Source organism: Varroa jacobsoni, unplaced genomic scaffold (genome assembly GCF_002532875.2).
Source record: "Varroa jacobsoni isolate VJ856 unplaced genomic scaffold, vjacob_1.0 scaffold_1113, whole genome shotgun sequence".
NCBI lineage: Eukaryota > Metazoa > Arthropoda > Arachnida > Mesostigmata > Varroidae > Varroa > Varroa jacobsoni.
The window spans coordinates 95365-112494 of record NW_019214015.1 but is presented as its reverse complement, the minus strand read 5'-3'; the positions used below and the strand labels follow the sequence as shown (position 1 = coordinate 112494).

The 17130-nt window shown below is 39.5% G+C and overlaps 3 protein-coding genes across 5 annotated transcripts in view; 1 reads left to right on the top strand and 2 right to left on the bottom strand.

Moving 5' to 3' along the window:
* Nucleotides 1-108: 108 nt before the first annotated feature.
* On the bottom strand, nucleotides 109-9092 carry Dlc90F (dynein light chain 90F). Of its 2 annotated transcripts, XM_022844498.2 has the most exons (5): nucleotides 8734-9058; nucleotides 6708-6743; nucleotides 3248-3371; nucleotides 1923-2000; nucleotides 109-1344 (listed from the first exon to the last, which is right to left on the bottom strand). In XM_022844498.2, exons 1-5 carry the CDS (start codon nucleotides 8755-8757, stop codon nucleotides 1274-1276), a joined length of 333 nt encoding a protein of 110 aa, XP_022700233.1. In that variant the 5' UTR covers nucleotides 8758-9058; the 3' UTR covers nucleotides 109-1273. The 2 variants fall into 2 exon arrangements, with proteins under 2 accessions (XP_022700233.1, XP_022700234.1); XM_022844499.2 differs by lacking the exon at nucleotides 6708-6743 and having other exon boundaries at nucleotides 8734-9092.
* Nucleotides 9093-9226: 134 nt separating this feature from the next.
* On the bottom strand, nucleotides 9227-10578 carry LOC111266756 (uncharacterized). Of its 2 annotated transcripts, none has more exons than XR_002684256.2 (3): nucleotides 10243-10537; nucleotides 9641-9839; nucleotides 9227-9503 (listed from the first exon to the last, which is right to left on the bottom strand). XR_002684256.2 is itself a non-coding variant. In XM_022844497.2 (3 exons), the coding sequence occupies exons 1-3, from the start codon at nucleotides 10451-10453 to the stop codon at nucleotides 9378-9380; spliced, it is 540 nt and encodes a 179-aa protein (XP_022700232.1). In that variant the 5' UTR covers nucleotides 10454-10578; the 3' UTR covers nucleotides 9227-9377. The 2 variants fall into 2 exon arrangements, 1 of the variants encoding a protein (XP_022700232.1); XM_022844497.2 differs by having other exon boundaries at nucleotides 9641-9843; nucleotides 10243-10578.
* A 105-nt stretch (nucleotides 10579-10683) lies between these two features.
* Nucleotides 10684-17130, top strand: part of LOC111266755 (uncharacterized) — a 101805-nt gene continuing 95358 nt past the window's right edge. The window contains exon 1 of the mRNA XM_022844496.2: nucleotides 10684-11964. Within this exon, the coding sequence (XP_022700231.1) occupies nucleotides 11547-11964 (418 nt within the window). The 5' untranslated portion in view covers nucleotides 10684-11546. The remainder of the gene's footprint in view (nucleotides 11965-17130) is intronic.

Sequence of the window (17130 nt, the reverse complement as noted above, 5' to 3'; positions counted from 1 at the left end):
TTATGTACGCTTAATAGGAAAATACCCACGCAGATACACATAGAACGGTGCAGTTTCCTATACTACGCCTGGGTTAAACTTTTTTTTATAGAGAAAGTGATCGTTGGCTTGAATTTTCTTGATATTGCTTGATAAAATTCGATTTATTATCTCGAAACAATGCAATGACAAAATTCGTAGATTTCTTACAATTACAAGACAAGGTTCGTTGCCTATTTAGGCCTCCAGGCATACTGATTTTTCTTACTTAAATACCAAAAGGCTACTTACAAATGTCATTTTGTACACCGAATTGTGTGTTGTTCTATACTACTGTCACAATAAATTAGAATTTAATTATCTAATCCAATCAGTGCATACTAGTAGCGATTTATTCAAGAATAAACAATGACGACATCGGTACCTTTTGAACATATACCGTTTTCATAATTCATTATTATTATACGATTATTAGCCACAGGTTTTGACGTATGCATTTAAGTGTTTCTTTCCTACGTCCATATTATTTGCTATCTCCGTGACTTTTAACTCACTTTGGGTCATTTTGTACATACATGATGTAATTTAACATATTTTTTTCTTTTTGCATGTGCTTTTTGGTATTGCCAGCAGGATAGAGTATTCTGCTTTTGTTCGAAAAACTACAGAGCTATTGTTTTTCAATATCATATCTGTATTACTTTCTTATTCTGCAATAACAAATTTCACCTTCATTCAGTCTTTATTCGAAAATGACACAGAACCTTGGTTGAAATTAGCTTGGTCAGCACGTGTTTACGCGGCCATACAAACTTGGAATTGCTGTGCCAGGAAAAAGACCCCTAACAGCCAACGGCGGCGACAGATTTCTATACTCTGAGAACGAAAACTTGTTATTCTATTTTGACATGGACGTCTTGTTTTGTTGATTCTTTCGCCTACACCCCAAAAAAAACAAGCATTAGCACGCCATAATCCGCATAGGGAGAATATCTTCAACAAATAAATTGCAGAACCTACATCAATATAATTCTCCAGCGAGGTGACCAGAAAGTATTCGGTTGAGTACAGAATCCATCGCAAATAATGAACTTTACAACATGTTGATATCGTTGTTTCTAGAATGGCTATTGTTAACGAGTCGACTCTTCATATTGTGTTCGATAGTCGACCAACTAGTTCAGACCACTCATCGTATCATCCGTGATGCGCTATTTGAGACTATTTTGCATTATTTTTTGTTTATCACCAAGGCGATGTGACGAGATTGGAAAACCGATTCAGCGACTCGCATTCAGAAAGCTAGTCCGAACACGGACACGATGCAGTACATCGTCTTATTCTCCCATCTAACGGTGCAACTACCTGTAATCATGACAGCGAAGAAAGCCGAAAGCATCGAACTTGGTTACGAACATTACGCATGCGAATACGTCGACCACCCGAGGTTGGAGGCAACATGTTAAAAGCATTTAGAAAATTTTAAACCAAATATCTTTGAAACAGTTAACCTATAAAACATGTAAGGAAAACTGATAGTATTAAACTACTTTTATTTAACAGTGTAATCTTATGCTTCTCTTATTGATTTATGTACTCCTGTATGTCTAACAAGAGTTTACTAGTTTCTCCTATATGTAAGCGTAAATTGTCTATTTAGTAATTGAATACTGCACATTATGAAGGGATAAATTTGATATATGTAAACATATAATCGTTTGTGTTCCAATTTTAATTAGAAAAAGATTTTTGTATGAAACTGCGCTATCAACTTAATTTTCTTCCAGAAATTGCTTAATTTCTGCCGTGAACGCGGCGGTTACATTGAACAATCGAGATACACAACAATTATGCGCCAAAGGCAGTACGCATGCACTATTTTGTACGTATGTACTCTTCTGTCGAGAGGGGATAAAACAAGTTCAGTAGTGTTTTGCGCGCACCGTCTGTGGTGTTATCCCAGTAACAGGAGCTTGCTGTATGAAGGCCTGCCCCATTTTTCTGCATGATCACACAGCTAACTGAAACGATACCAGCAGAATACAATAAACCCCATTAGCGATCACAAATGACTACTAATTTACATAAGCAGGAAATCGACAATCTATTTATTCAGTGACACCGAATATAGGACTGGCTAAAGCTAAGTCAGAATCTCAATAGAATTATTGACGCGTACCTGTCTAAAATCTCTAACAACTGAAACATTACTAGATGATAAATTATTGATTAGATCATTTTAGTGGTACACCTACAGGCTATCATCACAAAGTCATGACTACGCACGTTAATAATACGTCTTTTGTAGTCGACTAATTCCAGAATTCACGTCTATCTGTGAAATGGCCGCAGTAGATGTAATTTTCATGTGACAGTTTACTCAACTAGAGGTGACAATTTATCGCTACATCGATCCAATCATTATGCCGATGCATCCGGTATATACATTGTCTTTTTTTTCTAGATGGCCACGACAAGAACAAACTATAACAATTAGTTAATTATAAGACGAATTTCTTTTTTTTTTTCTAGTAAGAAGACCACTGTAAAAGTAAGTAGAACTTTTGGTGTGCGAAATTTGTGCACGTTTAAAGCGCCATTCACCAACCGCTGAGTGTAGGAGAGGCTTCACGCTGTCGTCAGCGTTAATGTTTGCAAAGATAAAAGAACAATAACATCCACCATCATCATCATGAGAATGTTTTCATGTCGGACACCAGCGAATGGTTCTGGTGAATTCTTACAGCTAAATATAAGTTCAGCAGAGGATTACGAGGCCCGGTTGGCGATCACTATCAGAAAGTCTACTGATTATTGCGTATCCATATAGAGCACCCCGGTGCAAACCGCCGTTCGGATTAGGGCCGGTCTTTTAGAACAGTAAAAGTTTTCATATACTATTCAAACTGAATGGAATGTACTGCATAAAGATTTCGCGACTAATTTAGTCGTTTATTTATGGTAGCCATCCCCCAGTGGATATAGATGGACGTCGGCGTCTCTTTTGGTGAACATTCTTGGCCGCACACTTTCAATTCTTCTATCATTATTATAGCATATATAATAGAAATAATATAATAATAATAGTAATATTCTAAAGTTGCAGGAACTTAATAATTAAGTATGTTGCGCGAACCTGTCATTAACGTACCATAGTTAGAACGAACTTGCTAATTAACATAATAACGCCATCGTTACGATTTAGTATTTTGAGCGAAATTTATGATCATATAAAAAATAAACAAGTGAATACATGTAACATACTTACCAACATATTTGAGGTTCTTATTCTGTTTAGTGAGCTGTGAAAGGATGTGCTCAACTGTTGTATTGGTCCACTGGGGAACTTTTGATACCTGGTAAATATTTCCACCAATGATTTTTTCCACAGCCTGAAACGAAGAAATTTTCGAAGTAACTATGCTAAACGTAAAAGGTTAAGCCTAATTTTCAAACATATGCTCATACCTCCGATATACTGATATTAAAATAGATAAACTGAACAGTAATGTCTACTATATAATCTTTAGCCCAGCGTGAAATTATGTTTATAGACCCTTCTGGCTAAGATTTTTATCTCATCAAACCTATCAAATCCAATACTGAGAGCAAATGTATGCCTCATTTCCGTTCCTGCTTGAAAAAAGAATGAACTGTGCCTGTTCACTGGTCATTACAATGCCTTGTTTGACAAAATGTCGTGTCGCATGTCTAGCCGTCGTGGGTCGTTCTTGGTACTAGTAAAGCGTACTATTAGCGCCGGTACGCTAATGCCATAAGAGTCTAAGGCTGGCACAACAACAAGAGCGTCTTTTGATCCGATTTAAGCTAAGATGAGTTCGGCAGGCGGATTCCAATATTCAATGCGCCTAGAGCACTCACGTGGCGATTCGTCCGAGCTATTTGGTTCTGGATGTAGGCGTTTGTTGAGGATGGCCCTTTTGCAAGTTGTCAAGGTTTTCGGACATTGACTAAGTATGGAGCCATAGTAGATGTCACTGGAGATTGGATTAGCACAATCCGAAAATTGGAGTATGCATTAAGACAAGACGTCAATGACCTTAAGGTTTACAAGCCGAAAACAAGATCGTAACTGATGAGAAGTGAAGCCGTCCGACAGGTTTTTGTGACTGCTGTTGTTTCTCATTCATTTTCAATTCCTGATTTGTTCGTTTAATTATTTGCTCCGAACTGAATATAATTATTATATGAATTGATTTATTTGCTTCAATTAAAGTGATATGCTTATTCACTGTTGATAATAGAGATTACCGGAATAGAAGAAGCTGTTCTAGACCGCCGCTGTTCTGTGACGTACCTACGCTCGCATGAGAATTTAACTGAACTAATGTCTAATTCAATTACGTAAAACAAAATGGAGTATATTCAACACATAGATAAAATCCGACGTACATAACAAGCAGTTATAGCATGCATCTTGTAATGGGTGTCGAACAAGTAGCTTCCTGCTTCATAAATAGAACAATGCAATTGTCTGAGCCGCTGCGTTGGTGTAATCGTTCGTTTCGAAAGTTTTTTCGAATAATAAAATGACCCATTACAACTGACTTGTATACATTTGTGTCACACCCGCATAATCATAGAACGGTACAAGATGTCTACCAACATACTGACCTAAACGCATAACATTTACTACTAACTGGTTTTGTGTTTGATCCAATGTGCTCTATGACTGAACCGCTGCTGACTGAAACACGGCTACTAGTTTGTATACTGACGCTAACTTGTCGAGCCATGATCGTTCTCCCGATTTTTGCAATCATAACACACCTATTTCTGACAGATGTGGCACATGCAAAAGGGCAGAATTAACACTTTAGAAATGCCGTGAGCTTCAACTGCTGGACAATTATCTTGAATATTATGCTGGTAAATTAGTAGATGGCATAAATGCCTACCTATGTAAATATAAATGCATATACTTTTGAAAGATAAACATTTTGGTAACGTGGGGGAAAGAGATCACATCAACTGTAAATCACACTTAGGTTCTGAAGTCGAAACGTATTTAATGAACACCTCGAGTTTTTAATTGAGAAGCCTGACATTATAAAAATGCTGTATCTTGAAACTGCTTGATTAACTTTGAATGCATTGGTTGCCGAAACATTGATTTCATAGAGACGAATGGCTTCTTCATGACATTTCTGCCTATCGGTTAGAGACTTACCGCATTGGGGAAAAGTGGTGTCGCGAAAAACGTATGTTCGTGTGGAAATAACTTATGATTAAAGTTGAATGAATAAAATAATAAATGAACCAGATTTGTGCAAGAAAAAGTAGCGGGCACACTGATTATTGGAACAATACAAACAGCTTCACTATAACGTTGACGAAATCATACATATCCGTTTCTCACAATGCTCTACAGTTCTCGTTATTGATCCGGCTAAGAAAGTGATTCGATGGGGAAATCATTAATCAAGAGAACTCTACTCAGTGTGGGGGATCACCATTCAAGAGCCCACTACTATCATACTGTCATGACGCATTCGATTTCGCAGTTTGCATGCAATATATATACTGGTGCAATTGCTTCCGTGTCTGTCATTATCCTAGATCGCGACCCAGATTCGTGCGTATCAGTGTATCAGTCATTCAAATAATAGCCCCCCCCCCCCCACAAGGCAGTTCGCGCCCAAATCTGTTTCGGGTTTTAGCTGCGGTTGAGGATAGCGAGATGAAACCGAGGCGCGTTTCATTGGCGCACGTACTATTGCGTGTTGACTTGTTTCGCTTGTGTTTAAATAGCACACGACATATACATGGAAGTAACTTGATGTTTGATGTTTATATAAACGGAACAGAAACACGATAAACTTAGCTGCACGAAGACCTATTTATCGGATACCTAAAAGGTGGCTCATAGGAGTCACACGTTCCCATACCCAGCTCTTGCCAGAGACGTGAATGTCATAATATGGGTGGTCTAATAACCGACCCACAGGTATGACAAAAAATTTAGTTCTCTCACTGGCGAAATCTTTGCTTGTGCAACGATATTGCTGTTTGATTACTCTCTTCACTATTATTGCTATTATTATTACAGCTGTTTTTTTTCCGATGACGAAAAATCGATACCCTGTTGAGGAAATGTACAGCTTGATAATATTGGACCAATCTTGTGTTGAAGCTTCCACAATACTGAAGATTCAATTGTAGTTATACTTAATATGTTGCCAAACGTTTTACCCGAAGAGATAATGTGGTGCAGTTTAGCCCTTAAAGAAACACGTACAAACAGTGTGATATAATAGGTAAATCCAACATTTTGCGAGGGCTCAAATAATTAGAGATCAGAGCGTATATACACAGGCTTAGTAAACATTCCCACCAAGTCTGCTTGACGACCATGCTTTTAGCCTTTTAGGAGTTGTTAACAACTTAGGATGATCCGAAATCTTCTGGGTTATAGCGCGGCGGATTCCAGAAACTCCAGAAGAAATTATCCAACTTACAAATGCTATATCAGCTACAGACATGCATGCTGTCAATTCTTAATCGGAAATTTCACCTAATAAAAAACTAAAAGACCGTGTACAAAAATTTTGGATAAATTAGGGTAACTTATAAGGGCCGCTGACAACCAGATACTTTTTGTTTAACTACCAAGCCTTCACAGTGCTTTCGCATACCTGCCATGCGTATGTGTAGTTCAGTATGCACAATACAACGCTTAGATATTAAGTCGACAAAAAGATGCCTACCTCTCGGATCATCGTGCTGACTTCATCGACCACAAACTGTAATCAAATACAAAAAAATGTGTATTATCGTCTTCTTATTTACTATAGTGTAATGTATACGTTTGCTACGTCTGAAGCATCATTTAATCCTGTCTGTTCGACATAATAGTTCTCGTAAAGCAAGTGAGAATACTGGTGATCATTATGTTGTTGACGAAAATGGTAACCACAGAAATGAGCCGTTCAAGTTAATTACAATTTAATAAGATCATGAGAATGAGCGGATTAGAGCTTTAATATAATGTGACGAACCGGCCCACAGAAAGTCCGGTTGCTGAGCTGCAAATTTGATTTATAGATGTTTAGTGGGATTGAACTTGCACTGGAGACCGAATGTCACTACCAAATTTGCCAAACTAGTACAAAATCTTAACTTTTCTGGACGGAGCAGTTACGCCCGTGCAGGCGCATCACAGTCTGCCGCCACAAAGTCTGAAAGACTGATTGGCGAAGCACCTGACTTACAAAACTTAACCGATTATGAATCCTGTCAAAGACGTAAAAAAACTATCAAGAGTAAAATTAGCTTACATTTAGCTTCGTGATAGGGCCTTAATGTACTATTTTAAAGACTGCATAACTTCTTTATATGTTAAGAATTATATTTAATCTTTTTGATCCTGTTTGTGGTATAACAATAAAGAGTAATGTTATTTAACTGCGGCTTTCAGTTCAACGAAACACCACTTTATAAATCATAAGCTAACTTTTCGCCACCTGAAATGGTTGCTTCTTGGGGCATTTTTTAAAATTTAACATTAAATGCATATGTTCCTTGAATACCCGTCCCCACCGTGCATGGACAAAATGCCCGATCTCGAAAAAGTTGTTATTCTTACAATTAAATATATATTTTTCATGGCGTAAAGTTCGATGGAGGTGTGATAATGCTTAAAGCAAGAACTTCTAAAAAGAAATTTCAAACGGTCAAATCGACCACTTGTGGTAGGTTGAGTGTCGAACTTGCTTATTTGCTAGCTTGGAACGAACCTACTGAGATAGCTTTAGAATGAGCATACAATCCCCACGACATTTCAATTGGTATTACTGATGAGAAAAATTTGACCCGTACCTAATTCTAAATCTGCAGTTATAGCAGTCCACTATTAAAAAAGCGAACTGCACGGGGTAGAGTAAGGGCCTATATCAACTTTTCAGTCTGATCTCTCAGAAAGATTGATCGTGTTTAACGTATGCCTTTTAAATGTTTTTTCCAAAAATTGCTCTAGGCTACAGTTATGCGGTATATGCGGTCAATCAATGGATAGCTAGTACCACGCTTAGAAAACCTGAGGTTCGCTAGCTAGGAGTGAAACTAGAGATGCAATGAAATTTCTCGAAAATACTTTTAAAGGCCCCCTAAATAAAGCTAATAGTTTTAATAATCTGTTTTTTTGCAGGCATTTAATAGAAATCAGTGTGCTATTTCGACTAACTGATTTAATCACGATGTGCCAATCCAGTACTAAATAAATTTACAATTTTTAACTTAGGAAGAAATAAAATTACGTTACGATTGTGCTACGAGGTCTAAGCCAACAACTTTCGGCTTTGCAATAGGAATTCAACTTATCCGAGCAACTTATACTACATGAATATTAACTGTTTCTTTCACTATAGAGAGTCACGATTTCAAGTACTGCGAATTATTTTGTTAAAAAGTATGGCTTTATGGAGTACAAATTAAGCCGCCTTTTGGATCCATTCACTCCGCTGTTGTTATATATCTGCTATTCGATTACTTGTGTTATATGATAATATTTAACTTCACATATATTGCGATGAGCTACGGATTCGCCCAGGACTTGAAAAAAGCAAATCCAGAACAACCCAAAAGGGAGAACAGTTGACTAGTATGGCAGTGCTTATATTGTGCCAAAGAGAAAATCATTGGTGTGTTTGAAAGTCCACATTTGAACTCCTAAATAATGTCTGGCAAGAGTAAATTTTTCCACAAGTGAAATAGTCGTAAAATTCGAGAGCATACCTCAGAGGTAGTGAGATCTGCCATCGTTGCTAACTGCTACGATCGCCGCTGGCACTGTAATCATAGAAGATCACAGCTGAAAGAAATGAGTATGTGCACACAAACACTTAGTGTGAAAACTCACTTCCTGACGGCCGGCTATCAAATCACGCACTGTCACATCGATTACATTGAACTCCAGCTCTGCTGTTCGCTGATTGAACTGAGTCACTGCTAAATATACCGCACATATATGTCTCACAGGATGTCCTCGCGTTTGTTTTCACTGTACGATCAGGTGGCGCTAAGAAGTGACCAGTTTAACACATTCATTGGGTGGTTGGCGGAGCGATATTGGCGGGGCAAGAGGCCCGCCGGGGAAAACCGATTGTTGCAAGGATTTGTTTGATCCAGCACATCTTGCTCATTATTACTATTACTCAACTGTAATAATCTTCCCCTTCACTTTGTTTCAATGTATTGCTAAAATAAACAATAAAGACACTCACACAAGTGAAACTCGTCATAATATATTTACTTCGTTTAATTATAAATTCAGGGCGATACGTATCATAGAAAAATCAACATTCTTCTTCGGTACAACGAAGGCGCAACTTCGTTCGTATACTTGTTTACACATAAAATATCGACTCGTATGTGTTTCGCTAGGGTTTAAATTCTAGCATTTCATTAAGTTCATCCTGAATCTGGATCATTTTATCCCCCAAGCTGAAAATGCTACCATTGGTCAAATTTTGAGCTAAGAACGCTCCCGAAGTTACTTCATCTCCCTGAAATCAAGAGTAAATCACAATTAGAATAAAGCGACGAGTAACTCACATCGAAGTGGTTGAGTCAGTAAACAATCATGTATGTGAACTATGCTTAAGTATTTCAATGAATTTAGCTTCCTATAATTGGCACAAACCTGCATGTTTCGTAAGATAAGTGTATTATTTTTTGTGAGAAAGAGATAACCATCGTCCTCCCAGGTTTTGTTTTTTTTCGTCTGAGGCTTCGCGTACATTACGGCGAAGCAGCGTGAACCACTCGCTAACGGGGTACGTGCTCGTTTTGGAGGATCGGCCTTCACGCTTGGCGCCACCCTTTTAATTCCACCTAATCGACTGCCTTAACGCAAAAAAAAAGAAATGGTTTAATTAACACTACTTTCCAACGGTAATAATCCGCATCTTACCGATCGGATTTTGTTTCACTTTCAAGCCAGAAATAATCAGAATAGTCTTATAATAATGGCTTGTATGGGTGTGAGAATAATGATCACTGTACGCAGCAACTAGGTATAGAAGGCAACCATCAAACGCATGACTTCAAACGAGGTCTGCCATGTTCGGCAGAGCCAATAAGGCCATTTGACAGACCAATATCTTATATTTCCATGTTCTTGCCATATATTTATATTTTAATTCAATCCATCATGAACCTAGCTTTTGTTGATGGTATAGGCTAGGGATGATTACTAAAACTGTTATAACTTTTTTTCGAAACCTCTATTAAAGCTTGGCATACCCGGTTTTCTAAGAGGTTGAGGTTTCAAGTAGTGAGGTATCGATTGGTCATTGTTGACCGACTTCGAAATTCCAACTTCGATAGTCGAGGATGCGATCGGTTTTGAAGTATGATATCCGCCGAGTTTTGATTGGACTTCCGGAGCACTTAACAAGCGAATTACTTCGTGAGTTGTCCGGCGAGCCTTTATCTCGCCAAAGATTTGGAACATAGTGTATGTAGACGGTAATTATGCCACACACCTTGGCGCATCTCTCAAAGGACACAACAAAGTAATGAAAAATCTGATAAACGACAAGTAAAATCGAATGTAGCTGTTTCCTCCTACCCACTGTCGAATCGTGAACCGCTCGATAATCTAGATCTCGCATTAGTACCGTTTTGATTATGCGCGTTTTTTCGAGCAACACAAATAGAATATTTCTCACATACCTTGTGGTCAGTATAAACTTCATAATAGTAAAAAAACCATTAAATAAACAGGAAATTGCTTTAAATATATATAACACCATCTATTAAGTTGGATGCTCACGCTAAGATCTGACCGAGTGTAGAAGTTCTTATATTTAGTAAAAGTTCAATTAAGTCTCAAGGTGTTTTTATTTCAGCAACTGCTTTCACAAGTCTAAGTTTCTATCAGATGGTATTTCTTCAGTTAAGAATTACGACTGCAAATTGTTACCCACACCGCGACATTACGTACCCTCTCCCACAAATTTTCCTCCTCTCCACACGGTGCGAGCCGGACTCCAGTCGTGTTTGAACTTCCGTGGCGGGAGCCTTACCCCAAGTGTTTCCTATGGACGAAACGGCGTGCTTGTGGCAAACACCCAGTGCACCATGTAGGCGCTACCCCGCAGATGCATCTTGTTACATAGGCGACTCCATACCTTAGTTCCTCGGATACTGTGTTGTGCATATACGCATGCGTATATGTAGAGTGATATCGTGCGGCTCTGAAAAAACCATTGTGCTAGCGAACTTCCATTATTATCCTAACCGGGTAAAGTGTGACAAGTTTGAGAAGAAGCTTGACGTGCGGTGCCTTGTGTGTGAAAAGCAGGAGAAAAGTGTCTGAGGTGAGTTAGAAGCGTGTTTACTGTCCAGTGAGTGCTGGTTGACCAGAGAGATTGTTTCTTCGTTGCATGACGGCATAACACAAAGGACTACATACGCCCTTGGATAGGTACAAGAAATTGTGCTCGGTCGGTAACAACGACAGAAAGCGATCTTCAAGAAGTCCTATTCATAAACGGAGCACTAATCGTGTATATAACGGGAGCGCGCGAACTCTTTCGCGCGTTATGACCGCCCTTGTGAAACAGGCGGCGTACACCGCCTTGACAGCGCCGGCTTCTCGATCTCGGCGGCTGCTGTGGTTCGCGATAATTGTCAATTTCGCGCTCGTCGTCGGATGTATAGTTCGACTCTACCAGCAGCATATGGAATTGCACCGACTACGCGACGCCGTTGGCTCTTTCTCACTCGAGCAGAACAAGTTAGATACGTTGGCCGTCACGCTATCGAGACGCGCACGTGAAACCCCGACCGGCTGTACGTGTCCCTCTGGCCGACGAGGTAAACGAGGCTTGAAGGGAGATAGGGGCGAACTTGGGCCTCCAGGTCCTCCCGGAGAACCTGGCAGACCCGGCTTCCCAGGGGCGATTGGAATCGACGGTCCTAGAGGAGAGCCCGGACCACCAGGTCCCAAAGGCGATAAAGGTGAGTCCCCGAAAATAGCAAATGAAAAATAATAATACAAATGGTTACTTTGTGTCGATATGAAACTTTGATTAGGTTATTCATTAGTTGTCTTTAATTGCCAATGTAAAGCTATTGATAAACATTGCTTGCTGAACGGAGGTACGGTTGTCGATATAGATGAGTATCATAGAAGGATATGTATGCAGTTTTTTAGAAGTAATTTTACAGCTCGTAATGGGTCTTAATGTTTTGACGCAGCCGTGAATGTTTCTTTTCCTAGAGGAGAGTTCCACTCTGTTTTTTACCGCCGTATTTGTACATATACAGCTGAAAGTATAGCGTTCTCTCTACGCTCAAAGCATAAGCCTTATTTACCCCAGCTATGACATACGGGCAATTTCAACGCCTTCAATCTTCAATATAAAGAAAAGGAATCTCAGTGACTGGTTGTGTGGTGCGATTAAATAAAGCACACGTGTTGTGATGTGGACTTCGCGATGAATACACTGCTGCTGAATTCATTCGCTCACTAGTTGTCGAGAAGATCGATGGGTCTGCAATGGCAACTTGCTATAATCTAGCTTCGATAGGCGGCTGTCGGAACACGTGACAACACCTCTATTTAAATCTGAATCAGAGGTAAATACTCATAACGAGTGGTGTTTTTGGTTGAAATTTTTATCCAAGCAAGGCGTACATCACAGGCTTATCCATGGCTCTTTTAGTGGTAGTATGGTCATGCTCATGATATATTTCCTTTCGTTAAACGATGCAAACGAGCGGTATTCACGACAGTTCCACGTTTCCCTTTGAACGGGACATTTCTTCGGCTATATGTCTGGCTAAATTCGCTCGATGCAACCTTTGTTACTATGGCTTTATCGGAAAATTCGGTAAAACAACTTAATTTTTGTATGAAAATCACAGATCTGGAACTACAGCATTGCCGGCTTTCAATGGGAAAGTTAAGCACGACCTTAATTTCATGTCGGGGTATAAATTGGTCTCTTCGCTTAACCCAATCCTGTGCGGATTGTGGGCTGAAATCGAAAAATGTTAGGTTGCTAATAACATCTAAAGAAAAATGAAGCCGATGTTCGGCCGAGGTACGCCAACTCCTACGCGCATTTCTTGTAATACGCTTCGAAACCTTTTCCATTCCTGCCTGAAGAAGATTTGATCAGTAGTTTCTGAAATGTCACTAATTCTATCTTTACAAGTCAGTCAGCGCCTGCAAACCTCAATAGATTTTACGACAGACTCATGAGAGGGTATTGTGTACCAGCCCACTAATTGCAGATTGATATCTGTATTTTTCGACCTGTTTGATTGCTTCTGTTAAAGGATTTATATTTTGTAGTTCTCAATTTTATAAAAGTTATTTCAATCTAGCTGAGTCGTGGGCTGATGACCGGTTGAATTTGTATTGTCTTCCAATACGGACTGAATTATAAAGTTATATATTATAAATGTAGAATTAAATTCTCTATTAAGTTATCGAACGAATTTAAGAGGCATACGAAGGTTCGGTTTAATACAAGATGTTTGCGCGCATTAAAAGATCACTACGGGACTTAGTAGTAATTACATGCACTATACTTATACACCCCTAAGTGGTTTGGTATCGATCGACCTCTGCCCTTTTATTTCAATGGCTTTTTGTGAAGCATCATGTCGCAATATTTAACCACAGCCATAGCGTAACGTTATGACACTCGCGCATCGCACGATGCATCGATGATCGACTTATGGCGTAACCAGTATCAGTAAGCGTTATTCTCGGCGGAGGGCAAATAGCACATGAACAAATCGTAAGGGACAAACTACTAAGTGATTAAGTTACGTTGTCCAACGGCTGCCTAAAAATAGAGAAGTAGAATAGAATCGAAACGACCGGCCCATCCCGACTAACAGACCCGCTATATAAGCGATACCAACACATTCGGTGCCACGGTGGCTTCTAAACTAACTGCGTGCTTTGATATTTGCGAGGGACATGCCATAGATCGATGTAGTCATGATCAATTTAAATTGTTAGGCCGTAGCCGGCAAAGAAAACTATACTGAGACTGAGGTAAATTAATTCCACGAGGTCCTTTAGGTGATTAAGCGATAATATGCTCGGCTGATATTATATATATATCTACGAAATCTCTCGGGGTGTCTTCATTTTTATTGAGCAATAGATTGAAGATAATGTAATGCATTATACGTTGAACGAAATGACCATATCTCAGTGGTAATCTTCTTTTTTTGTAACTCAATGTGAAAATGAATGAATGTCGTTCATTCAGTTAGCAAGCCCCTCGTTAGGTGACCTCAACTATCGGTTCGTAAACGCTACGTTGAATGTTCTCTGTATGTAATTGATGCTGTACACAAATTTATGATGGCAGTATTCGACATAGTTACCGATAGAGGCAGCAGTGGCCTGACTCTGTTCGTTCCGCTTGACATATACATGGGTGATTTCAATCATAGACAAAAGGTCGAATGGGTTTACAATCAATCCTCTGCGGATGAAGAACTCACGATCGGTGCAGAAATACGAAGAACAACGGCGGCAACTAGGAAAACGCATCATGGGAATTTTAATGAAAATTTTCCGCCGGAAAAAGACAAATGTCCCGAGGAAGAGATCGACGCCCGCAAAAACGTCTACGATTTCATCCAAGGGGTAGCAAAAACAACGACGGCTACATTCATCGCAGCTGTTGTATTAGCACTAGCAACTAAAGGAATCGCAACGAGATTGTGGAACCCTAATGATTGTCGGATCCTGAGATGTACGGTATTTGACTCAGTGTGTTTAGCGAGACGCAAACCTAGCCATCTCGCTAATGTCTGTGTGCTTCCCCTCGCTTAAGTCAGTCCGTTTGTCGGACAAGTACATGTTTCTGATAAGCTGCCATGCTTTGAATGGTATGACAGCTAATGACGATTGGGTCAGGTCGGAGGGAGACGAAACAACCAAAATCGGGTGTTATCAATGCTGAACGTAGCCGTAAAAAGCAACGACATAAAGTGGGTACCCCATTAGAGGTGGATGTGTTTAAGTACAAGCAGTGGAAGCTATGTTTGAGGTCTTAATGGGTTGCTACTAATCTGCTAAAATGATAGCAGACAGCAGATTTTGCTGAGAGGCTAGATTGTATTAGTGAGATGCAGGGCTATAATTAGCAAGTAACCGTGTCTCGACAGAATTTTAGTCCGACAATGATAACGCGAAACATCTTTAGGAGCAATGAAAAGTCGAGGAGATAATACAGAATGAGCCGGAAATTCGGGGGGATCGCTATATTGTCCCTCTTCGTTATATGTACGATGACAGTAATAAGTATCTTTCAAGACTGAGCCCAATTAGCAGGTTTTAAGGTGCCTAATGAAGCGGTAGCTATAATTCACGCTGACCTTAAGAAAGGTGTAAGGATATATTCGTAGCTATTTAACGACAGTGACATGGTTTAGCGCAAGTGATTGCATACGATAATTATATACACGGAACGTGATATTCGATCATTCAGCGGAATCAATGGTGCTATTGCAAAAAGGCCTCATCGTAATAATTTGTGCGTAAAGAGAGCTGGTAGAAATTGGTCCTTACTTGGACCAAAGAGTAATTGTGATTTTTGAAAGTTTCTAGGGAAGACAATTTTCTAATGAAGCAAGTATTTATGACAATTAAAAGGCAACTTTGATTTCAAAATCAATCTGAGTTTTTCTCCTGTTTACGAACAAAATGGATTTCTAGTTCTTACAAGACAATAGTAAATCTGCCATGAAGTGTACAAGGAAAGGGAGTCACTGAAGGTATGACTTCTCATCTAGGACGGACTCTATCAAAATATTATTGAACAGAGAAAAAATTTGTTATATATAATATGTTTCATGACAACTTGGCGGAGGTGAAGCTTCGACGAAAAAATAGTTTTCCATTACGCAGTTCCCATGCGCACAATATTATTATTCAATCATGATAGACATTATCATTAAAACGGAGTGAGTAACCATTAAATGGCCGTAATCTACTTACGTACAAAAGTATCATGAAATCACATTATTATCAGTAAAGCTAGTAATTTCGCTCATTGGTGCCGACGTTGCTGGGGCTTCTGATGTCTGACTAAATAGGCGTCGGTTGCAGTTCCTCCGCTTTAATGGCCGCCAACGGTTCGTGGCTATGACGATGTAAAATCCGTCGTGACTTCGTTGTTGTCTGCCAGCTGTAAGAGACAAGTTGGCTTCTGACCATCGGGGGGTCAGGTCTCGTCTGCGTACGAACGAGACTTCCCGCATCCTTTGGTCCGTAGTCGGCGTATTCGACATACTATAATAACTTAGCTGAATGATCCTGGTCTTCGTAAAATACCATTTTCGTCTAATGGTCAACCTTAGCAATACACGGGAGGAAAGCCGCAGGAGATAGTATGTATTTATTTACGAGTACCAGCTTGTTTGCGGCAACGTTGAGCTGGTGTTGGCAAATGCCGGAGAGAGTGAAGTTAGTTAGCAGCCAGAACATAACAAGGTAAGGCCATCACCTGACTTTACTAGGGCTAAAGCCAATCAGCTGGTGAGTTGCCTACTGAATTAGCTGTTGGACGGATAATGGTAACGGCTGTGTCTTTCTCGACGGCCTTTTATGCCTATTTCTCAATAGGCCTGTTTGATTTGCTGCTTTTGTTTTTCAACTAGAATACACACGCCCTTTCTTTGTTCCTCTCTCTCTTCCCTTTCTTTTATTGTCGCGTCGGGCATGAGTACGCAGTTCACACATGAAATTTGTAAAGAGTTTCGATAGTGCAAAAACGTTCTATTTCTATATTGTTTTGTTTGTCGATTAATGCTGTTACTATGATAGATCGTTAAACGTAAATTGCAGTAACAGCAGATAGTAACTTCATTCGACTAATTGGAATAGAGTAGAGGTAGCAACGATGGGTAAAAAAACCTATGCATCCTATTCAAAATGATGTGACCCCGGTTGCATCATGTTAAAGATGTGAGCTTATTGCAACTACTTACTAATGGTAACTTAGTAATGTTGCATTTGAACGAACATTTCTAGCGTATTGCGCTAGAGAAAGATAGAAATATTCGAAAAAAGTAACGCTGAAAAAAAACAGCTTATTTCGGTAATTTTGTACCACAATTTAATGAAAACCGGCGTTTCAATAAAGGTCT

Bases quoted from the DNA above. Each gene is read 5' to 3' on its own strand.
- Dlc90F (XM_022844498.2), bottom strand. From the start codon at position 8,757: ATGGCAGATCTCACTACCTCTGAG. The intron at 3,372-6,707 runs GTAGGCATCTTT...TCTTCGTTTCAG, and splicing joins TCAGCACGATGATCCGAGAG to GCTGTGGAAAAAATCATTGG. The intron at 1,345-1,922 runs GTGCGCGCAAAA...TCATGATTACAG, and splicing joins CTGGGATAACACCACAGACG to GTAGTTGCACCGTTAGATGG.
- LOC111266756 (XM_022844497.2), bottom strand. From the start codon at position 10,453: ATGTTCCAAATCTTTGGCGAGATAAAGGCTCGCCGGACAACTCACGAA. The intron at 9,844-10,242 runs GTATGCCAAGCT...TTTTGCGTTAAG, and splicing joins TCAACCTCTTAGAAAACCGG to GCAGTCGATTAGGTGGAATT. The intron at 9,504-9,640 runs GTTTGTGCCAAT...TCTTGATTTCAG, and splicing joins TTATCTTACGAAACATGCAG to GGAGATGAAGTAACTTCGGG.